Source organism: Strongylocentrotus purpuratus, unplaced genomic scaffold, assembly GCF_000002235.5.
Source record: "Strongylocentrotus purpuratus isolate Spur 01 unplaced genomic scaffold, Spur_5.0 spur5_scaffold_8, whole genome shotgun sequence".
In the NCBI taxonomy this organism is placed as follows: Eukaryota; Metazoa; Echinodermata; class Echinoidea; order Camarodonta; family Strongylocentrotidae; genus Strongylocentrotus; species Strongylocentrotus purpuratus.
In genome coordinates, this window is record NW_022145614.1 from 12239427 (window position 1) to 12264676 (window position 25250).

The 25250-nt window shown below is 36.2% G+C and overlaps 1 protein-coding gene across 1 annotated transcript in view; it reads left to right on the top strand.

Annotated features, from left to right (window-relative positions):
• The window catches only part of LOC577249 (Y+L amino acid transporter 2), a 44064-nt gene extending 19177 nt beyond the window's left edge, over window positions 1-24887 (top strand). The window contains exons 3-10 of the mRNA XM_011682626.2: window positions 4446-4545; window positions 5330-5374; window positions 7693-7816; window positions 8293-8396; window positions 8954-9050; window positions 13544-13693; window positions 17694-17871; window positions 18655-24887. Coding sequence (XP_011680928.2) covers window positions 4446-4545; window positions 5330-5374; window positions 7693-7816; window positions 8293-8396; window positions 8954-9050; window positions 13544-13693; window positions 17694-17871; window positions 18655-18716 — 860 coding nt within the window. The 3' untranslated portion in view covers window positions 18717-24887. The remainder of the gene's footprint in view (window positions 1-4445; window positions 4546-5329; window positions 5375-7692; window positions 7817-8292; window positions 8397-8953; window positions 9051-13543; window positions 13694-17693; window positions 17872-18654) is intronic.
• Window positions 24888-25250: the final 363 nt, after the last annotated feature.

A 25250-nucleotide genomic window follows, 5' to 3' on the forward strand; every position in this document is an offset into this window, starting at 1 on the left:
AGTACATGCTATTTGTCCACTGTCCAAGTAAGAGATCCAAATGCAGTCAAACCTGCTTTAGTGACCACCTGTCTACAAAGGCCATATTTGTTGTTTCCCTTGAAAATTGTTTCTCATTGAATCATGTACTAAAGGAACCTGTCTACAAAGACTACCTGTCTACAAAGGCCACTTTTTGTGTTTCCCTTGGGTGGTCGCTATAGACGGGTTTGACTGTGCATATGAAAATGAGCCCAAAAGATTTCACTTCAGACCCTTTGAATATATCAAACTATGACAGATACACCTGTACACGATTGTGCATACTACAGACCCCCCAACATTCACTTTCGATGCCCAGGGGGAGAAAAAATGTTGTCTTAGAGTTGTGATTCATGACATGGATGTCATTGGTGTCTTCACAGTTTGCTTTTTTAAGATTGGGAAAATGTCTTATTTATGACACGCCAGGATGTTTTTGAGGTAGTGATTGATAATTTCCTAAACGGGCCATGTGATTTCGATCCTCAGGGATTTACTGATTTAGATTTATGATAATCGTATTGCATTAGGTATGATATGTTCTCAGTGTTCCTTCCCAGAATATTTGCATACAATGATGGTAAATGGAAGAGAATGTTGGGAGCAATGTCCTCATTTAGTAATTTTTAGTAAAGGTCAGCCATGGTGGATATTATGCTCCATTCTTAAAGAGAAGGTTGAGTTCTGGGAAGAGGTGAAAAATAATTTGTGAGCGTTACTCATTCTTATCATGCAAGTGTGGAAAAACATCAGATAAGACATGTTCCCTGAAAAGCATGGCTCTTCAATTGCCTTCATATTCTAAATATGCATGCAACATCGTAAAAATCGGGGGGCCGGTTTTTTACGCCACGTGTTCGTGTAGTCCCATATACATCTTTCTGTGTACAGTGTTTGTAACTTTACCAAGACTTGGCCACATTTCTTATCATTTTGATGATTCCAGAACCTTGCAATACACACAAATTCTTATATGCTAGATGATCAACCTTTTCTGGTCAGTTCGACACCGTTTCTTTCACAATGCAATCGCATGACCAGAACTCAACTTCATCTTTAAAACCATAAGAAACTTTTTCAATCATTACCCCATTCTCAAATCTCAAATTGAGGTGAACTGAAAATATTTTTGAGACTGTAGTGTAAATGTGGTGAGAAAATAGTGCATCAAGTTACATTGCTAAAATGATTAGATGGTGCTTTTCTTATGGAGGATATGTGGGAAAATCTATCATCAGTAGGACACATCATCGACTTGTAAGGTAATATTTGACTAATGTTTGGAAGTTAGAGCAGACAAGTCTATAAAGCAATGTAGTGTGCACAGTAAATATTTTTTTCAGGTTTATCAACACCATTGTACAGTGCTTTAAATCCCATCTGTACTAGTGTACAGGAAGCATTAGGCCATCCTGCAAGGTCACTGACAGGTGGTTATCTCATCGAATCAGCTCTCAATTAACATAAGAAAAAGAGGATCATGGCGGACCAATGGTCACCGATTATGCATTGTTTGTTATATAGAGGGCGCAAGTGGCTATAAGTAGTGCAGTAAGGCTTTAAGTTTAAGCAGGGCTCTACACGAACAGGTGCCCAGGGCACATGGGCGCTTAAATTCTCAGTCCAGACCCTCAGAATTTCAAAAGTTCTACCCAGGGCTCATGCATAACTTCCTTCAAAAAGTTAGTATGGTGCCCTGCTTCAAGACAAACATGATAATAAATATTTTCTGAAGAATATGCATACCTTAAAGGAAAACAAATGAAATGAGTACAAGGTCATAAAGTGTGAGAAATGTGACTTGTGATTTAAGAGGAAGTCCACCCTGGTATTAAGTTGTTTTCACTAAAAGCAGATGGGAGAAACAGATCATTGAAAATATTCAAGGAAAGGAAAGTTATGATTTGTTTTAATGGTAGTCGATCAAACTGAAATTGGCACCTCAGATTTCCCGCGTGAGAGAAGAAATCTTCGTGACAATTAAAAAGCAAATTATAACTATTAAAATTTTGTACATAGATAATTAACATTAATTGCTTTGTCCATCTGGACGGTGCGCATACATTAGGGATCTAATTAACCCTTAATGAGGAGATATACTGTGGCATGGTAGGACAAGTGCAGGCTGCACAAGATTATCAGGTTTTGTTGTTGAATGATCTTATCTCTTGACAAGCAGTAGAACCATGTAGTAGGTCCATGAACCAAGTAGAACTCGATAGGGTCAAAGGGTTCACTGAAATAGGTCCATGCTGAAAGTATTATAGTAAGCTAATCTCCTCTTTATCACAGATGTGCAAACCTGTGTATTGATTCTGTAATACAATTTATTACAGTAAACATACTTGAGAACACATTAAGCATGAGATATTGGATAACAGCACCTTGTATATTATATAAACCAAGGCCACCTGTTACCAGGTTGAAAATAAACATTGGCTGGGAAGTATTGTTATGTTGTCTTAAAGGACAAATCACAAGTTTGTTGCTATATTTTTTCTATATAGGACTATACAGTATTCCCAATTTTCCTCTCTTTTTTTTGCAAGGGGGGGGGGGCCTTTAGCACATAATCAATCCAATTTCAACCTGAAGTTATAAAATTACCAAGTGACACGAGGAGTGTAATACATACACATGAAGGCTCATAATTTGATAATGAGAGTTGCTAACAGTTGCAGAAATATAGATATTAAGTTCTGAAATCAGTCATTGTACTGTTAGCATATTTCAAAAGTGAAGTACAGGGCTATTGGAAATGTCTCAGGTTCATTTTTTTGTATTTCTTAAGTCTTTGCATTGTGTTGTTCCAACTTGACCTATCAATGACCTGGGCAGAGTACAGGTCTTCTATTGATCGACGGGACTCAGTCGGGTCAGATGGAGTCCTTTTAGGTGTGCTTCACGTTGTGCATCCGTTGTAAGGAACCTGCGATGTTTTCAATAGGCCTGTTTTCATCAGCTCGATATTGCCAAATAACCCGCTATTTTAACTATCCCGAGCCCGCAGTTGCAATTAGCGGAGTAGTTGGTCGGGATAATCATCCCAAGATATCTTGGGCTAGTTTGCAAAATATCCCGCCATTTGTCCGGTGTGTCCTCACCAGCCCGAAGACTCGCACTATGCGCGAACGTTGAGCAAAATATCTTGAGCTAATTTCTTGAGTCTCGAGCTGATGAACGTGATTTGTAACATCATTCTTATTTCCCAAATCAGAAATAGCAGATTATTTGGCAACCTCGAGCTGATGAGGACAGACCTAATGGGGAGGTGTTCCTGAGACCCAAGGGCAAATGAATATCTCTCCATCATGCCAAGTACAAATTGTATGCAAATCCATCGGTTGAAATTTTGTGTGTGGGTGTGAATTTCACATTGGAGGTGTCGGTCGTCCAGATCTGTGATAAAGATGTATGCCTTGACCCAGTCTCAAAAAGATTTCCCATTGATCCTGATTAATCACAAGTCCTCAAATCAATTGCAAACTCATGTCTCTAAAAGTGCATAGTTGCGATTGATACCAGGTCGCTATCGACTTTTGTATCAGTCGCTGCATGAGTCGTAGTTGTATAGTTGGGACCCTTGACTAATTCATTTAAACAATACATTTTTGTGAAGGAGCATATCAGCATGAAACGATCTTTAGGTTCTCTGCTATTTGCCTTTTTGCTGTCCCATATGCTGTACATCACCAAAACTAAAGAAATATAAACTAAAATTGATATCTCAAGTGTCATTTGCCTTACCACATGTACATGTACATGTACACTGTACCTGATCTGATTGAAGTTCTTGTAGGGCTGTCTGTCAACTCAATTGAATCATCAGATATACATGTTGGTAACGTATAGGGGACGAAGCTACCCTGTCCCTGGACTTGCCCATAAACAGTTGCCATCAAATCAAATTGATTGCAACTCATCACAACTCTGTACTAAAGAGACAAGAGTTTGTAAGTTTGCAATTGATATTTACTGGAAAACTTGCAATTAATAGTGATCAGTGATCAGTCACAACTATTTATAAGACACGGTCATGATCTCTTTATTCGCTTTTACTTACCTCAAATCATTGTCTTTACTTTATAAAATGAGTTATACTGTAAGTGTTGTAAACGATAACCGGTGTCACTTCTTCCTTCAAAAATGCTTTATGCATCTGTAATGCCTGCTGGATATTGAGATAGATTAACTCTTTACCCACTTTGCTTGACCAGTGGACCAAAGACTGGACTACCAAACTCAACATTTGTCACACATACATGTACATTGTACATGTCTAATACACTCCAAATTGAATTGGCCATGTTGGGTTGTTTCCATGTTGAACACAAATTTATCAACTTCCATAGCATGTTTGAATCCACGTGATATGGAAATGAAATACATAGTATCCTAATAATTCCTCCATTATTGTTTAACAGGTAAAACTCAGAATCTAGAGAATGCCTTTGAAGGATCAACAACCGATGTTGGACAACTTGCCCTCGCTATGTATGCTGGTCTGTTTGCCTATGGTGGCTGGTAAGTATCTGACCTTAAAGGAAAATGTGGTACATTTACGCCAAGTCTTGGCTGAGTATCTTGTCCTTTTAAATAGTAATGATGATGGTGGGGGTGGTGGGGATGGTGATGATGAATCATGTCTTTATGGGGCATTATACAGACTCTCTATGCACTTTACCAATAATAAAAATAAAGAATCTTCATCTGAGTTTAAAAAAGATGGTATTGCTTCACAGACAATGCAGTGATTTCAGCAGGTTTATACTCCTCCCTTTTTTTTTTGAGGGGGGGGGGGAGTTGGAATGAGTGCATTGAAACTTAATACCTTTGCTCCTCAAGTATTATCCCAGATGTTACTTACAATGGATTTACCGTAAGTAGGGTTTCAGATCGGTAGAGACAAATTACATTATGTGTCATCGGTGCACATGTATGTATTACTATTGCCCGTGAAGTTTGAATAATTTTACTTAGGCCTCTTTTCGTGAAATAAGTTTACTTACCTCTTTTCGTGAAATAATTTAGACAATATGGTTTAGTCTTCCTCAATAAAATTCACATGAATATCTTCTCAGAACCTTATTGATCGATCTGAAGAGTCAAAGAGATTGTTCCATAAAGTTTTGAGAAGTTATACACTTTATCTATCAAGAAAGAATGAACCATATTGCCATGTTTAATTCATGAAAAGAGGTAGGGAAACATGCCAATTTTATGGGCAGTGGTGTACATGTATGAATACAAGCTGGAGTATAACTATGTATAATATTGTTTTTCTCCGTCTACCTTTCCCTCCTACCAGGAACTATCTGAACTACGTGACAGAGGAACTCAAGAATCCTTTCGTGTACGTATATATACTGTGTTTACGAGTTTAAAGATAAAGTTGAGTTCTGTAAGGCGATTGCACTGTGAAAGAAACGGTGTGGAATCGACCAGAAAAGGTTGATCATATAAGTATTCGTGTGTACTGCAAGGTTCTGGAATCATCAAAATGATTACAAAATTGCCCAGTCTTGGTAAAGTAACAAGCACTGTACATAGAAAGATGTATATGGGACTACACGAACATGTGGATTAAAAAAAATCTGTCCCGATCTTTATGATGGTACATGCCATATTTAGAATATTAAGGCATTTGAAGAGCCATGCTTTTCAGGGAACATTTTTTATCTGATGTTCTTCCAAACTTGCATAATACAATGATAACGGTCACAAATTATTTTTCACCTCTTCCCAGAACTCAAGCTTCTCTTTAAGCCAAGATCACCTTTCTGCTTTGTTTATGAATGAGCTTCTGGACTAAATGAGGCTATTTAAAATGGTAAAAATGTCTAAAAACGGATTACAATCTGTACACGTAATACAATTTTACAAATATGCAACATTATTTGTTTAACAAGTCCACATTTATTATGAGGATACCAAAACTTTTTTCTTTTGTGTTTTGTTCTGTTACTGCTATGGGTTTATATTCATGATTGTTATTGCATCTTGTTGGTACCAAACAGGGCCTCATGGCAGACCACCACAGTTGGTGAAAATGTGCTACCCTGTATAAATGTCAGAAATAAATACATAAAAGCTATATAAAATTGATTTAAAATATGGAATGATAATCATAATCATATCTATTATTACAAGAGTGCCCAGCTTTACCTCATGCAGACATGCTATTAACATTTATGAAAGCGATAAGCTTTTAAGTTGTAGTTGGGATGCTTATCAGATGAATACAAATTTGAAGTTTTCAAATCATCTTATCAATTTTTGTAATAATTTGATTAATTATGATAAAGAGTTATAATTCACAGCTGAAACCTGTATTACACTTGCTTTTCCAATAAATATATCAAAATGCTTTCTAAAACTTAATATTAAGATCTAGCATTGTACAGATCAGTAAACTAGGGTCCATCTCATAAGCACTTGCTGTAATTGCAACTTATAATCAGCGACTGTTACATAAGAGGTGGGGAACTGCAAACTTGCGATTGATTAGAGGATTTGGATTGTTTCGGATCAATTGCATCTTTTTATAATATGTGGCCCTGGACTATTGCTATCACCCGAAAATTAATTATGTTTGTGGTAATACAAAAAAAAAAGTTTGCAAGAATTATAGATGATTTAGTGGTAAGATTTTTTTTAAAGATGCCAAGGTAGTCAACACAAGTGGTAAAGAAAGGCTTATCTCATTATTAATAAACAGGTATGACACTGTTACAAATGAAATTACATAATATCGAAATGGCCTCAATGCATGTAGAAACATGATAGCAAGTACTCGATATTGACCACGCAGGTGGCAATCCAGTTTCAAAGGTACCTGTAGTTATGGGGTAACTATGTTCATTGAAAAATATCTATATTTACCAAATAACTGAAGGCAATAATTTTATGAATGACAATTCTAGGAATCATTTGCCAGATGGCACAAACAAAAGGCTTCCTGATGATTAGATTTGGCAGTTAGATAAGGTCTTCTTGCAGGAAATTTACTGTATTTCTCTTGAATGTATTTTAAAGGAACAGTCTTAGATTTACTTATAAGAAAATGTACCATACAATGTGTAACATTTTCATGAAGATTTGGCTTCGTTTGCTATCATGATGTTTGCGCATGATATTTGATGATATTTTTTACCTGACTGATAAAAAAAAGCATTAATATGCCTGTAAGTAAACAAGCGGGGGACCGACTTCATTAAGTCCTCTCCGAGGGACTTGGTAATGAGGATTAATGCCTTACCAACGGACACTATAGCGCATCGACTTGGTTTCGAACCTAGGACCTCCTGGTTACGAGACCACTGCTCTACCACCTAGCCATCGCGCCTCCAGTTTTGATCTTATTAGACAATGTATACATACTCTCAAAAAATATCTAGTGACACAAAGACATAACTCCATATTTTGCCAAAATAAGTATTTGATATCAAAATGTTCAGAAAAATGTGGGCTCTCCAGAAAACACAAAGACTTAACTCCACCCAACACCCCATTGAAGTCAATGGCTAGTGAAACATAGAATTAACCCTTGGCCCAAGTGCTGAGTGACACATAAACCACTTTGGCTCAAAATGGAGTTACGTCTTTGTGTCACTGAACCGTCAACATTGTCATTATTTTATACCAAATTTTGTTTCTTCTACTGTCCTGCAGGAATCTTCCAAGAGCCATCCTTATCTCTGTACCAACAGTCATCTTCATCTATGTAGCAGCCAACGTCTCCTACTTCATTGCTATGTCTCCTGCAGAACTCCTGGCCACGGATGCTGTAGCAGTGGTAGGTTGCTTATACGGTGAAACTTGTCTATAAAGACCGCTGAAGGGAAACATGATAAGTGGTCTTTATAGGCAGGTGGTGGTTATTTTACCTCACTGCTAAAAAAGCATACGGTAAGTGCTTTTTAGTAAGCAACCAGAGGACCGACGGCTTTAGGTCCTCTCCGAAAGACCTGGTAATGAGGATTAATGCCTTACCAAAGGGCACTTACCAAAGGGCTGGTGGTCTTTATGTACAGGCTCCTTCAGTACAGGTTGAAATTAAAAACCATTTTCAAGGGAAACAAAAAATGTGGTCTTTCGATACAGGTGGTCATTAAAGGAGGTTTGACTGTATAATATGAATAAGTGCCTCTAAGGGTGAGGGTGAAGATTTTATTTCATTTGTAAGGGCTTGTTTCTTGGGAAACTTGGGAAATGGCTTGTATTGTCATTTACAATACCAATCTTGTATTACTGTATCTTGGTTTCTCACAGACCTTTGGTCAGAAGCTTCTAGGAGTGATGGGTTGGATAATGCCAGTGGCGGTCGCCCTCTCGACCTTCGGTGGGGTCAACGGACTTCTTCTAACAGGATCCAGGTAAGAAAGGGGATTTTGTTGGGTCCTCTGACCTTTGACCTCTTACCGATGGATGATCTGGGAGAACTGTGGTGCAGTGGTTCATCCATTAGACTTTCAGTTGAGAGGTTGAAGGTTCAAATCTTTGCCTGATGGAACATATGTCTGTAGATAATCCACTTACGTACAGTTGTTTCGCTGTAATCTACACTATAAAACAGATTAGTTTTAGTCATTAATCATGTGAAGTAATTCATTTTTTATTTCACCTAAGCCTCTTTAGTATTTTCAAGAGAAATATATGTGTACTTTCATGGTGATGATAGATTTGAGAGAGGTTTGCGGTTACACCACACACTCTTTTGACAAGGTGAGTTGGGCCTGAAAAGCTATTCTAGAACCTATACCATGCTTTAGAAAGCTTACCGGTACGTAAAATTGTTGAACTGTTTGTTATGTTAAAAATAGCATATTTCTGTAGTAACAGTTATTCCCTAACATGCAGTGTCCAAAGTTTTTATCTGCAAATTGTTATACATTGCCTTTTGTCAATTTTCCCCACTATTTTCTGCCTGTAGGATCTACTTTGTTGGAGCTCGTATCGGCCACCTGCCAGAGTCAATCGCCATGATCAGCATCAACAGGAAGACACCCTTACCGTCTCTCATGTTCACCGTGAGTATAGCCGGCCAACCAGGGCCAAGCTTTTAAAGGGACACCTGAACTTTATAGAAAATTGCTTCAGGTCAAAGATTTAAAAACAAAATGATAATGAAGATTGTGTATTATGTCACATTACCTTAAAACCAGAAATTTTCACATGCATCAAATGTTTGTGAATTTCACAATTGGTTAGGATATGTAAAGTTTCATGCGGAGAAATAAGTGATAATACCACCCCCCCCCCCCCCCCCCCCCCAAAAAAAAAAAAAAAAAAAATTGGGATTCACAAAAGTATCTTGCCATGGGAAATGCTGTCATTTTTGCCAAAGTGCATGCCATGAAAGATTCTAGTCTTACATTTGCGATATTTAAAGTTTGGTTCTTCTTTATAAGTCTTGTGAAAATAGTCACCATGCCTAATCCATAACATTCTTTTCTCCTTTTGATACATGGCATTTCTACTTGTGATACCAGCATGGCTAAAGCACATAATGAGGGTGTGTTTAATGCTTAAAATATGCAAGTTGAGTCAATTTGATTGTCATGATTCAATTCGGTTATACTCATTGTAGTCCAAGAACCTGCAACAGACAGAAAAGTTTGCCAGAAAATGCACTGTCAGGAAGAATGAGATATATTAGGTAGTTCTGGGACCCGTTTCACAAAGCTTTTTTTTTTTCAATGACAAATGACAAAAATCAGTGACAAATCTGCTGATAACCAATCAGAACCAAGGAGTTCAGCAGCTTATAACAAAAACTGTCATTTGTCACTGATGACAAGTTTCGTGAAATGGGGGCCCAAGTGCTGCCTTTGAAGTTTGGAAGGCATCTAGACAAAGGTCACCCAAACAAACAAAACCAGACAGTAAAATACATGATGTGAACCACATTGCCTGTTGAGACCCAGTAGGTCATTAACTATGTCTTGTACCTATCACTTATAAAAATAATTGTTAGACATCTAGAATGCATGAAATCTACCTCAAAAACTTCATCGGATTTCTGTCGGTGATCAGATATTAAAGGAGTGTGGAGAAAATAAAGAATGACAATGAACCGTGCACAACCTAGGACTTGGGTTCTGTTCATGCCTTACTTTGTATGGGTGCATTGAGTAGTCTACTCACAAGTTGCTTTTATGTCAATTCAGAATGTATTTAAACTTGCAAAATTTCAATACAGAAGTATTATTTAAAGCTCATAATTTGAATTTATTACTATGAAATGTCACTACTAACATACTAAACAAATTCTTTCTGCGTGATTGGCACACTTTAAAGCCCCACTGCACTAGATAAGCTTGGAGGGATTAGACAACCCAGCATGGTCACTGACAGGTGGTTATCTCATCAAATCAGCTTGCAATTAACATAAGAAAAAGAGGATCATGGGGGACCAATGGTCACCGCTTAAGCATTGTTTTCTATATAGAGGGAGCAAGTAGCTACAAGTAGTACAGTGGGGCTTTAAATGGGATATGAGATAGAGCTCTGCTGGGTTCTTCAGACTCCCAGCAGGTGAATTATCTTTGTATAACCCTGGGTTAATCCGAGGGGGGGGGGGGGGTCACTCTCTTACACAAGTGCTACCCACCTATGTCCATAAACCTCTGAAATGAGCCTTAAAGGTAAAGACCAGTATTGGAAACGCCCCAATTTCAAAAAATGAAATGGAAGCTCTCATTACCAATCATGTGAAAGAATATGTTTTGACTAATACATGATGATAAAAAATTTGCCGGGAAACCGCCTACTAATTCATATATTTGGTAAATTTGTTTCTCTCATGGTCTGTGAGAGATATAGGGTAGTCCCATATACATCTTTCTGTGTATAGTGCTTGTAACTTTACGAAGAATGGGCCAAATTTCTCATCATTTTGATGATTCCAGAACCTTGCAGATGCTAGATGATCAACCTTTTCTGATCGATTCCACAATGTTTCTTTCACAATGCAATCGCATGACCATAACTGGTCTTTACCTTTAATGGTGTATTGCACCTTTTCTGAAATTTACCCTTTTTAACGTTGAAACCTGAAAAGGTATCCTTTTTTTTTTTTTTTTTGTGCGATCAGTGCTTGAAAAATGCCCTTTTTTTAGGAAAACGTCGATGACGCAGTATAGCTGAAAAAGACACCTTTTCTGGATGCGGGTTTGTAGCCAGTCATGTTGGCAGTGACCCCCCCCCCCGGGTTAATCCTGCATATATCCAGATGTAGTTTCAGGAAGTGTCCACCGAAACGTGTCACCTTCGTTTCAACTTTTGAAGGATAACTTTTCATAGCAGTCTGAGAGCATCACAAAACAATGGTGTATGACCAAAACAAGGTTGGACTCTGGAAAAACAGTACAATTTTGGCAATAACAAAGCGTCACTAACAAAGCGTCACTAACAAAGCGTCACTTTTACATCACCTGCTTTGGCTCTTCCGATTGATTCACTAGTTGCACAGGTATGCCATATTCAAGGTATACCCTCCCATGCATGATGCACAAGCTGCAGTCTACATTGTATTACCCCCAAATATATTTCTCATTTCGTCATTCATTTTTCATACATACTGTCTGTATGCATGAACTTATATGTATGCATGCCTACTTAAAATCTTCACAATTTTAGGGGGTCCTTTACTGGCATTTCGGGCACCTTTTAGGCAATCAGATTTCCCATAAAACAACAGCCTCTGTTCATTCTGCTGTGTGGCATATTTGTCATACTGTGATCAAATGAAGGTGTCCGCAAATGCCAGCCAAGATAACGATAATCTCGTTGTGAAGGGTTTAGTCATGCTTAACACCTGTTGATTCTGTGCTCAAACTAATTTTATTAACCCCAGCAATCGTGAATTTTCACCGTGACTTTGTACCTTAAAACACCTATTCAGAAAGTGATTTCCTCTTCAAAACACTAAAATCCTAGAATGTTGATTAGTTAAAGCTAGGTTAATTATAGTAAAGTGCTGAGAATCATTAGTATTAAAGGGATCCGGTAACTTTGTCTTAGATCCTTTAAAAAATCATTGATTTAGCTCATGCTGCAGTGATAATTATAAACCTTTAGGTCAGTCAGGAACCCCATGACTTTTACAAGATTATCAAGATATTTATGATTGAAAATTGAAATCAAATTTTGCATTTGCCAAACGGTTTTCATAACACTACAGTCTATTGGGGAAAATGAGTATGGTAAAACTGGTTTCTCAAAGGTTTTTACTTTTTTGAGGCACTTGATCATTTTGAGGCGCAATTTTTTTAGGGCTTCAATATAACACCATATCACAAACGCTGATAACACGTAGGGCCGTGCATCTCAGATTTAACATTGTTAAACGATCCCTTTAGGCACTATACTACTGTGTCTCGTACAGAGCAAAATGGTAAAGAAAGCATAGAATTTGTGTTATGTATAAACTTTAAAATTCCAATTGTGTGGGAAAATTAACTTGTTCTTCTAATTATAATACCAGTATCTATTAAAATAAAAGAATGTATTACAAAATTTCAAGTTGAAATAAATTTTGTTTAATTGTCCATAAAGGCATCCTCAAATATTTGGATTGAAATTGGGAGGATTTCAAGCAAAATGAATACAAGTGAATGAGTTTATATATTTACAAAATGTGTACTCCTTTAGCTTTTTTAAAAGTGCATTTATGAAAGGCACGGGGGAAAAAGATTACTAAAATCATGCACAATTCTCATTTTTGAAAAATATTTCAGTCGCTTCAATTTCTTGCCTGTTGTCCCATTTATGATATAGTGGATTAATTTTTTCATCATATCCTAAAATAGCACTTGTATTTCCAAGTAATTGCAATAAAGTGGGGGTGTAAGGTGGGCAGGGAAGGACTGTTATAGGCGGAAGGGATCGATATGCTGGTATAGCAGCTATAGCTAGTTAGAGACGTCACCAGGCCCAAGATGTGTGTTGCATTATGCAGGTACTTCTGGCAATGATAGATGCAACGCTATCTTATTACCACAGAAGATTAAGCCAGTAATAATGTAATGAGAGGATTTGTAAATATGTGTATCTCAAGAAAGCTTTGACAATGCACAAAGTGTCACTTGTGATTCATATTTCTTTAAATTCGTGCTTACTTACACAGAAAGAAAGCTCTTACTCCAAAGCATTCAAGTACTCAGATATCAAAAAATAACCATGCTATTTGACACGTGTTCCAGACCTCAACTCTTTTTATAAATCCCACTCCTACATGTCCTTTTTATAAAAATCAGTACATTCCTTTAAAGCCCCACTGCACTACTTATAGCTACTTGTGCCCTCTATATAGCAAACAGTGCCTAATTGGTGCCTGTTGGTCCCCCATGATCCTCTTTTTCTTATGTTAATTGAGAGCCGATTTGATGAGATAACCACCTGCCATTGACCTTGCAGGGTGGTCTAATCCCTCCCAGTCAAACTAGTGCAGACAGGCTTTAAATGCAATGTATTCTTTTAACCTCATGTTTATTTTCCGCTCCCTCTATTCATCCTGCAGTGCATCCTATCCCTGCTCTACCTGTTCGCTCAAAACATCGGTCAGCTGATCAACTACTTCAGCTTTGTCACCTGGTTAGCCACTGGGACGTCCATCGCCGGTCAGCTCTACCTCAGGTGGAAAGAACCGGACATGGCCAGGCCTGTGAAGGTAAGGAGGATACCCAGATAGCTTGCCCGACATGGCATCTGGAAGTTATGTAATGTCCAAGATTAGCTTGAAGGATCATCTATGTTTAGGCTGGGGATTTTTTTTTTTTAAGGGGGGGGGGAATGCCAAACAAAGGAGTGTACAAAAAAGATGGAGAAGGAATTGAAAGTTAGGTCAAGGATGAGTACTGTAAGACTAACTTGATGAAATTAAAATTAAAAAAAAGCATTGTAATAGCATCTAATCATTATTAGCTTTGAAATTTCATTTAGCAAGGTAGATTAAAGATGAAGTTGAGTTCTGGTCATGCGATTGCATTGTGAAAGAAACGGTATGGAATCGATCAGAAAAGGTTGATCATCTAGCATATAAGTATTGGTGAGTACTGCAAGGTTCTGGAAAGATCAAAATGATAAGAAATTTGACCTAGTCTTGGTTAAGTTACAAGAACTGTACACAGAAAGATGTATATGGGACTACATGAACATGTGGCATAAAAATCAGTCCTGATTTTTACGCTGATACATGTCATATTTAGAATATGAAGGCATTTGAAGAGCCATGCTTTTTAGGGAACATGTTTTATATGATGTTCTTCCACACTTGCATAATGACATTGATAACGCTCACCAATTATTATTCACCTCTTCCCAGAACCCAACTTCCTCTTTAAAAGCACACTGAAAATCGAATCATCAAGTTAAAAAATCCTAAAGGAAACAATAAAATCCAAACGAACTAAAGAACTCAAGTTTAATTCATAACTGCTCCAACATCTATAATTGCAAGACTTGTTAATTGAAGAAATGGGTTATGTCATGAAAAGCCAATGCTTAGTCCTTGTGACTGTTTTGAAATTGAATTATTTCACCACATTTAATTTAAAATGACTGCAATATACTAGTAAATGGGATTACATTGTGGTTAGTATCTTGGCACTCCCCCAAGACAACTTTTAGGGAAACAAAATAAAAAACATTTCATGCTTCATTAAATTATCCTAAAAATAAGTGGCTCCAACAACTATAATTGCAAGACTTGTTAATTGATGAAATGGGTTATGTCATGAAAAGCCAGAGCATTTGGTGTACAACTCATTGTGACTGTTTTGAAACTTAATTATTTCACAACATTTAATGTAGAATAACTGCAATATACTAGTACGTGGGATAATACATTGTGATTAGTATCTTGGCACCCCCCCCCCCTTCCCCAAGACAACTTTTAGTGCAACATAATGAAACACATTTCATGCATCATTAAATTATCGTAAAATTAGATGGATAGGGAAAAAAATTAAATTCTGAAACCATAGAAATATTGCTTTGCCATTGTTCATTTTTTGGTATTTGCTTTCTCCAGAACATCAAGGACATGCATATAAGGTATTTGCTAATGGTATGGTGTAGAAAACAAAACTTAAGTTGAGTTTTGCCATGCAGTATAACATGTCAGCCATGATATTTCAATCCTAGTACCAGCATGTATACACTGAATATGGAAATAAAAAGTTAACCTTACTCGGGTCATTACAGATAGACTACCGGCACATTCATGAAAATAAATTTGAAGTCTTTAGATATAAGGCAGTAAATATTAATGATGTGAATGATGCGGTTATTGATCTTTCATGATGCCAATTATGTTTATGACAGGATAGACATTAGACTCCTTAAACCTGTGCTTAAAAGGCAATACAAAGTTTTGGGAAATTTTAAAAATTGGCTGGATAGCGATTCTTTACAATTTTGATATATTTGGATGTATTATAAGCTCTAGAAAATTTAGCCCCTAAAACACTTCTGCTTTCGAGAAGAGTAAAATATCCTAAATTACCGGTGGTCCCGGTAAATTTTGATAAATTTCAAATAGCGCCTACTGCCATACAATGGTAGCTGCGACCATGAAAATCTCAGAATAAGTAGTTGTGATATATAATTTCCAAACGGGAATAGCCAATCATTCGATTTTAGTCAAGAAACCTTGATTTATAGCTAAATTAATATCTTGACCTTGAGAGGGAGCTATACAACTAACGAGTTTAATTATAATTTCATTACTTTTGACGCTTACAACCGCGACAACATTCACTGAATATTGTAGGATCGCATATGCTTGCAATATATTCATTTGAACCAAATTCATTACCCCATACCAAATCTTTGTATTATCTTTAAGTGATTTTTTTTTTTTTGGGGGGGGGGGGGTGATTTAAAAAATAAAAAAAATTATCAATGTTGAATAGTGATTTTTTTTTTTAAATTGCATTTGAAGAAAAAAAAAAATCAATAATCCCCTTCCTGTATATACATGCAGGTGTGAGTTGTAAGAAGATCAATAACGGGATTGATTAGTATGTTATGCAGCCTCTCCTAAGAGCACCGTAGAATGTGATACAACAAAAAATGAATTTGTAACTTATAGCTATTCAGTTTTTATTACAGGTATACAATGAGTTGGTCGTCTGAATGAGGATTCAGAAACTATGGGATCACAATGCCTCTTGAAAGAAAATATGGACTAGCATGGGTCTGTGAGACTACAGTTAATGCTCCTCAAAAAGAAAGTGTGGGAAATTAAAAATTGATACCCTTTGCAAATCAATAGCATAATCCAGTTTAGAGTTGTTAACACAACAAGGATGTTATTCATCTGACAATTGTATATATATAGTCTCTCTCTGTTTGACGTCTGTTCATTGCAGACATTTTGGAATGCTGCCAAATTCAATTAGCATTTGGCACCTTGCCCATAGACATACATGTATACATAGTACACATATAGTACGTAGACTGGACAAGGTCACATAATTATGCTCTCATGTCGATACTACTTACATTGTATATGTACTTGCAGTACCAAATTGGGGGATTTTGAGTCATATTTGTAGGAAGTTGATTAGAAAAATGATGATGTCATGATTTGTGTGATGGGCGTGATTCAAGTTTACTAGATCATCACTTTGGCAGCGCATGGGATTGCATCATCTGTGCAGAAGAAAAAAAGTGTCTGAGATATATTAAGAATGTCTTTGCATTATATCCCACAACACATGATGGACTAAAGAAAATGAATGGACAGATCGTTCTTTGTTGAATTGGTACACATTTCAGGCTAATATGATATGAAATACAAAGTATATATGATATTGATTTCAACAACACAGAGCTTAAAGTGTTGTATCAAGGATCCTATTTTTTCAAATTTATTGAAGAAGAAACAAAAAAATATATACACATGGTAATGTACATAATGTGAAGGCATAGTGCAAATATTGAATGATTGATACTAACGCTTTATGTTCAATGATAGATTCTGCATGTAATGTCCATAGAAAGAATGTCATTGCTTTAACTGAGGCATGAAACGTGTTTTAGATAAAATCATTATTGGCGAAAGGAAAAAAGGAAAAAGAAGGGAAGAGAAAACAAACAAAAAATTATCTAAATTTTGTTGCCCTTTAAAAATAAGTTGTTTGTATTCAATTTGATTTATTACTTCCCTCAATAAAACTTATTTTTGTTTTTTTGTTAATGTACCGGTAGTAGTTGACAGAAATTTAAATTGTCCATATTGCAATATGACATCCAACACCTACAGACTGAAGAGTATCCCTTTCTTCTTGATCTTAAACCAAGCTCGTAAATTGTGAAATTGGGTACCTTGGAACGACTTTTATGAAGAAGATCAATAAACGTGAGCAAATAGAATTAATAAAATAAATATGAAACAAACCTTGAGAATATTTTGTAATACTTGTTTTGTAGAGGATAGAAGCAATAATAATAGTAGACCACATTTATAACGCACCTAACATTTTGTTTGTAGGCACAGTATATATACTATAAGTGATATTACCCTGGTTATCGGATTCAGGCTTATCCGCACACGATGTATGCACATTCTCCACTCCCTGGGGAGCAATATACATATGTCACTACCATTTGTTTCAGAAGAGAATAAAATACAATAATTCTTGATTTCCGTTTTCTCTTCCCAGGTGTTCATTCTCTTGCCCATCATCTTCTTGTTAGCCTGTATCTTCCTGACTGTCATGGGGGTCTATGCCGCTCCCGTCGACACCCTCATCGGTGCGGCCATCTTGCTCTCGGGGGTTCCCGTCTACTTCATTGGAGTCTGGTGGACAGCCAAGCCCACCTGGTTCCTCAGCGCTGTCCGTAAGTTTGACCATTACTCTTCTTGAGGGACCATTCACCCGAAAAAAGTATAATTTATGTGCAGCTAGTATTTTTTAATGTCAACCTTTGAAAAAGAAAAAACCTACTATTTATTTTATAAGTGAATGGTTATTGAATATGAAGAATATAAAGGATTAAAAAAATACTATTAATATTAATATTACTACTACTACTCCTCTTCCTTCTTCTCCTCCTCCTCCTCCTCCACCTCCTCCTTCACCTCCTCCTTCACCTCCTCCTCCTTCTCCTCCTCCTCCTCCTCCTCCTCCTCCTCCTCCTCCACCTCCTCCTTCACCTCCTCCTCCTTCTTCTCCTCCTCCTTCTCCACCTCCTCCTTCACCTCCTCCTCCTTCTCCTCCTCCTCCTCCTCCTCCTCCTCCTCCTCCTCCTCCTCCTCCACCTCCTCCTTCACCTCCTCCTCCTTCTTCTCCTCCTCCTTCTCCTTCACCTCCTCCTCCTCTTCCTCCTCTTCCTCCACCTCCTCCTCCACCTCCACCTTCACCTCCTCCTCCTCCTCCACCTTCACCTCCTCCTCCTCCTCCTCCTCCACCTCCTCCACCTCCTCCTTCTCCTTCTCCTCCTCCTCCTCGTTTTCCTCCTTCACTACTACTAAACAACAGACTGAACCCAACTTGGACTTCTGGTCTGACTTTATTTAAATAGGGAGAATTTAAATGCAGTTTATTTTTACAGCAGTAATATTTAAGGCTATAATATGTAATAAAATTGTCATCTCTTTTTTTTTTTAAATTTTCCTTTCAGAATCCTTCACCATCTGGATGCAGAAGCTTCTATGCTGTGTTGCCGAGGAGAAAGAGGATTAACCTTGATGTTCTCTCAATTTATAATGAGAATTTGATCATTTGGGGTAAATTTATATCTTTGAAGGCAATTGCTAGCAGTGGATTGTCATTACCACTCTGGTGAAAACTGCTAGCTTTCTTTCCTGACGAGATAACTTGCCTTTTTGAAAAATCTGTTTAAAAAAAAAATGTGCTACTATTAGCCACAAAAACAAACAAATATTGGAATGGAGGGATAAGAAGGAACAAAGATGAGGGTCCTGTTTCTTAAAGCTTATAAAACAAAAAAAAGTTACAATGATTGATAAAAGCTACTGAAACCATCGTGTTTGCACGCTTGTTAGAAAATTGTTACTTAACATTGCCACTTGTTATTGCTTACAGATTTATAAAACAGGCAATTATTTTTTTGTTTCTATGTTCAGACATGCGCAAATGTATTTAAAAATGAAGAAAAACACGTGATTATCTTTATTGTCATCTTTGTGTATTTTTGAACATGGAAATGATTTCAAGTTTTATTCATCACTAAATATGGTAGGTCGGGCCCTCTAAAGCCATAGAGGTCTTGTAATTTCAACCAGAAGCTGGTAGATTGTTTGACTTTAATATATATCTGTACAAAGCTTTCTGCTTGAAACATGTTTGTGATATTACAAAAAATGAGTGTGATTTATAAAAGAGCACCTCTGTGCTGCGAAAATCTTAGGCTAACCCTTCCAAAAGTTCTGATGTTGCAGGTTAAATAAAACAAAAAGAAGATTTGAGGAATATTTTGATTTTGATGGGGAAAAGTATTTTATGGAGGTTTGTTGAGGTAAGATATTTGATGCATATTGCCTTCTTTAAAATGCCATCCCATTAGAAGTAAATCATATTATTTTTGAAAATTATATCTTTGGAAATAAATGATTCTAACGCAAATGAGCAGGTAAAATATTAATTTGACTACTGAATAACACCGTCCTATATCATTAAAAGTATTATATATTGACCTCACTATTAGGTGATAAATCGGACGTTACTCTTCATCCCATGTTAAATGCATTCCAAGACCATGAAAACTCAAGGAATGCTTGTTTTGTTATCCAGAAAAAATCTTGCAGAACTTTTATTCAAATTTTGCTGCTTCATTCCATCCAGACATTTGATATGTCATTTCTTTTTAAATCTTGAATGTTCCGCTTGATCGTTCAAATGTTCCAGAATCACTGAGCAAACTTGGACTTATAAGGGTATTTCACATCTTGTATTGTGTTTAATCCTAATAAGCAATCCATAGTTTTGTTCAAAAATGTAATTCTTAACTTCCTAGGGCAATATTTTGTCACACAAATGGAATAATAATAATAATAATAATAGTGGGTTCTTGTATAGCGCTCATGTCTGTCAGACTTGACACTCCTGGCACTCCCGATTGGGTCTGATTTGTTATAAAAATCGACAGGATGGGTAATATTCTTCTCTCTAAAAGTGTTCATGTTCTTTGATTAATCGCATTTGAAAATGATGCCATTGTTGTTGCTTGAAATCTATTTTATTTTTTGGAAGGGGTGCGATGTGATGTAATTGGAAGGACTAACGATTTGGATGGATAAATGGATAAATTAATCTTTTCTGCATATGAAGTTAGCCTTGGAATTTCATAAAATAATATTTTGATTAACTAACGAGCGTAAAAGTCCCCTTAGACAGCAGGGTATGCATGTTCCACTGTCCATTTATAGTAGTACGAGCTTGAGGCATGTGCAATATTTTACAGCGCCTGTAGATTTCTAAAGAGCCATCGAAAGTGGTTTTGATAGAATTATGTCCGCTTTTCATTCTAATTGTACTTATTCAAGCTTATTGCTCTTGCTATACAAAAGATCAAAAGTAATCCTCTCGTCCATTATTGTGATTTATGAGGAAAAAACTCATCAAAACTGAAATGTATGGTCTTGTCAAAAGATCTATTATTTATTCCTACAGAGCGAGAAAAATTAATGAAAACTATAATAAAAAAAAAGGTCATAATCTTTTAAAAAGTGAAGAAAAAAACATGCTCATTTGTAAATTTGTATCATACAAATGTTTTTTGCATCAGTCTTGTTTGAATTCAAGATAGACTGTAAATGGTTTTCCTTATGTGCTCTTGTCTAGTTTGCCTTTTTTCTTCTTCTTGTTTTCCAAAGTTTGTATTTATATGACCTTTGTATCATTTGCTCTCTTTAGTTCACTCATTCTTATTAGCTAACACAAACACCTTGTAAAGTAGATGTATTTTGAGTTTTTGAATTTTTGAAAGCTATTTATTATTCCAAATACGTTGCTACCTTCTCATTTAATGGTGAAAACAACAGTTTCCATTAAACAGCTCTTTGGTGCCTAGGTATTTATTCACAACTATTTATTCTCCCTTTTTTTTCTTTCTTATGCTTCGTCATTAACACTAAGCTTTGTCATCTTAGAGTACTATTATTTTATTGAGCTCTTTTGTCAGAGTATTTTATTCTGATTTTGAAGGAGAGCCACAAAGATGTTGAGACATATCGTTTAACTTCCTTCTGGTCCTCAACAGACTTTTTTTTGTGTGGTTATTTATTTTCAGCAAGATGAAGTTATGGCACCTAGCTATCTTTCTGTTAAAGTACAAGAGAAATTTAACATAGATTCCTCTTAAGCCAAGTTCAGACACGACTCTTTTAACCACCTCAAAGGATAAAATGACATTAGCATAGTGTGCATCTGAAATCTGTTTATCATAACACAGAGATTACAGTTCATCCGGTTATTTTTTATTCCTGCTTGCCATTCATCTATTTATTTACCCGTAAAATAGTTTTTATTTTGCAGCAGCGTTTTTTGAGGTGAATTACAGAGTTACGTGTGAACAAGCCTTCTTGGGCAATTCCTTGAATGTCTGTATGCCTTTGATTTTTGTTGTACCGGTACTTTGTCATTTTTTGTTTTGAAATATATCTTTTTTGTTTATTTTGTTTAGGGTGGAGTAGATTGCGAAACTATAAGTCGTTAAGTTCAGAGATTTAAGAGTGCACAAATTTTGTACAAAGCTTTTTTCGAATTTTGCGTTTGTTTCTGTAAATAACAAAGAACGTGTGAAGAAGAGTAGATGATTATTTTGTTGATAGATGGGTAGATATTTTGCGTACATCAGAGAAGATACAATTTTAGATTATGTTTTCTGTATAGGTGTATTTATCTTGCTATAAAATTCATGCACATCTGAAATAAGGAGTCTATTTATGCATAAGGATTCTAAGTTATATAGACAAATTATAAGGGATGGGAGGTAAATCTACAGATTTGTAAATTTTGTACAGCAGCATGGCTTGTTCTAATACCTCTCGTGTAGAGTTGAGTTAAAGGGTGTAGTTAGGATTGAATTTAAAGCTGCTTTAAATGCTAAGCCTGTAACATGGAAATGCTTTGTAAATTGCTGTGGAATCATTTGATTAATTTTATGATGCTGGGGGAAAACAAATGTAAATTGAGCTTCTGGAAGTGATCATGATTTTTCGACTGCTGGCGAAAAAAATAACAATGCTTGTTAATTTTTGATTTAGATTTGGGAGTTTGCCAGGATATGAGTTTCCAGGCATGTTGTAGCTCTCTGCTTTATAGTTGAAACAAAACAAAAGATGTGTCTTTGTGTAGAATGTAGATGTTTATTGTTTAGATAGCATTTGATTTGCCAGGTTATGAAAAGGAAAATAAAAACATTCTGCATACAGGGTCTTTACTAATCATCAGAGTTTATGTTGACTGGAAAATGGTCATATTGTTATTAATTTGTGATTATTTTGTAATTTTTGCAGAAGGCATTATTCTTGCATGAAATAAGTGTTATTCGTGGTTTGAGTTGTACTGATATCTTAAAATCTTCTCACTTATTAAAGGGAACGATTGCGTGAGGTTAAGCGGTGTTTGTGTGTGTGTACACTTTGTACGATAAGTGACTTCAAACTTTGTTTTTGTCAGCAATAATGGAGATGCCGTTGTCTTCAAACCCATGAATTAAAAGTAAGGTGATAATATATATGGCATGTACAAACAAAAGCTGCAAATTGAAAAGAATGGCATTCATGTAAGTAATAAGTATATACCGGTATTTTGTGTGAGGTGTGTTGTGTCTCTAGAGGATAAATGTCAAAACTATCGAGTCTGCACAATCATGTAGATCAAGAGTAACAGGTTATGTCACAATATATGTGTATGGTGGTAATCATGATGGGAAAGCAATCGAGCTGGACTGGCTGAAAGTTATAATAGACTATGTGTGCTCTTTTACTGCTGAACCAAGTTGGATACTACCATTATATTGTCTATTTGGACCCAGAAGGGATTTAACGGTACATGTTTGTTTCAATCTATGAGTTTTATGCCTTTCTGTCTCTTACTGGGCATTATGCGGGGTTTTACCCTCCAAAAAAAAATCCTCTCCATGTTTCAGACCATATTTACTCCCATGGTGGTTACACAAGTTTTGTCTTCCCGAACCAAATGCCTGGTAGATATAAGAAATATGGCATTTCTGCTCGTCGTGATCTAGTTTAGTTAGTGTTGCTATGGCAAATACTGACAGTTCTCAAGTACAGAGAATTCTGTTGTATGTTTGGGACTGGTAAGATATTACATAGCAAATGATGATGAAGTGAAAAAATATTGCCGCTGAATTTTGAGGCAATATGGTCCTCTCTGGACCTACTGTGGCCATTAACATGTAATGAATATAATTTATATTGTAAAACACTATGTATTCCTATTATTAATTGATATACAGATGCATCATAACCTTTTCCTGATCTGCTGTACAAATCATTTTACATATTAACTCGCGTGTAATGTCCATATGAGATATGTCAATATCGTATAACAGACAAAATAGAATAATACACACATTTTTTCTGTGAAAAAGAAAAATAAGGGCTTGGAAGAAAAAGTGCCCTTTAAACAGTCTAAATATATATATATATGGTTTGTTGATATTGAAATGTTGATTGACCGTGTACAAATATGTAATTTTGATTAATAAACTGGATAATATATTGCATTTAATTGATAAGCCTATCTATTGTCTGCTCAAAAAGATGTTAATTTAATTCATTAATGCCCTTTTGGTTCTCAGCAGACAGTATTAGGCTTACCCCCCCCCCTTCCCTCAGCTGCCCCCCCCCCCCCATCTTCTTATTCTGTGTGGAATGACATCATTACCCTTATTACATTGCCAATAGGATTCAAGTGTTATACAGGGTAACATGAAATACTCCACTCGATGTGTATTGAATGTAACACCTTAATGTAGGTGCTTAAGGTTTCTGAACCTTTCATTGCATCAAAGGTGTTATAATGTACACCGCAACCTTAGCACTTAGCACCTTACACTTTTTTACTCGCCTCTTGTGTTATGTATCATGATAAAAATGTGTAAAAGAAAGCACCTGTCTCCAGCACCTGCCTTGCACATTAATCTTCCTCGTCATTGATAATACACTCCTCAGTTTACATTCTAGTGTTCCATTTTTTTACACTGCTCAACATCCTACTCAAAATAATGCTTGAGTGTGCATTGATACAACTAGGTACAGTTAAGGTGTACTTTCTTCAGTGTCTAAGTGTATATGTTACATAGGTACACTGCACAAATAATAAGAGTGTTAGTTGACACTGCTACAGTGTAGGTGTACCTGATTCAGTGTCCAATTTCAGTTTTTTTTTGGTGTGATTCTTGTCATTTGTTTTAAACTTTGTGTTCTTCCAAGTTTGTTGCTATGAATGAGTCAAAGTAACAACATAAATCATCATTACCCGTTCATAATAATTGCACTGAATGTTACTAAGCAACCGTCTCCATGCATACATATTACCTCATGGAAAAGCATACTTAGAATGATAGTGTCTGTGATTTGTATCGGTAATCCTTGTGTCGTGAATCGATATCACGATTTGGTATTGATGCAGTGAATTGTGAAATAATGTAATGAGATACATAAGGGTTGTATTGTAATATGGAGTACAGATGATTTGATGTGTAAAACTATTCTGTATGTTGCACAATGAGGTGCATTGACTTAAAAAGTAATGTGAGTGTACATGAATCTATGAGACACACTGTAGGAAAGTATTTTCCTTGTGGATTTTTTTTTTCTCTTCTCCTTTAGGCAGATAAATAAATGTTTTCTTCAAACAAAATTTGATGAGATTCAATGCATCCTTCATTCGTGTGCTCATTTAACAGTGAATACTTTTATGCTGTTTCAGTATGTTATACAATTTATACAATTTCAATGCCTGGGTCACACTGGGTTACAACGCAATCTTGAATTAATTGGACTGACACACTTACATGTAGGTTGGAAGTATGATAGATTTGAGCTGTTGGTGCATTCTCAAATGCCACGGAGATATAGCAGGATTCACACACAACTGAATTAAAAATTAGCCAATTGTTATTATGATAACACATGGACTGAGTAAAATGTTAGAGTTAAAAAGTGGGATGGAATCGAAGTTCGTAGAGAAGCAGGTAGTAAGAGGAAGAGAGAGAGAGAAAAG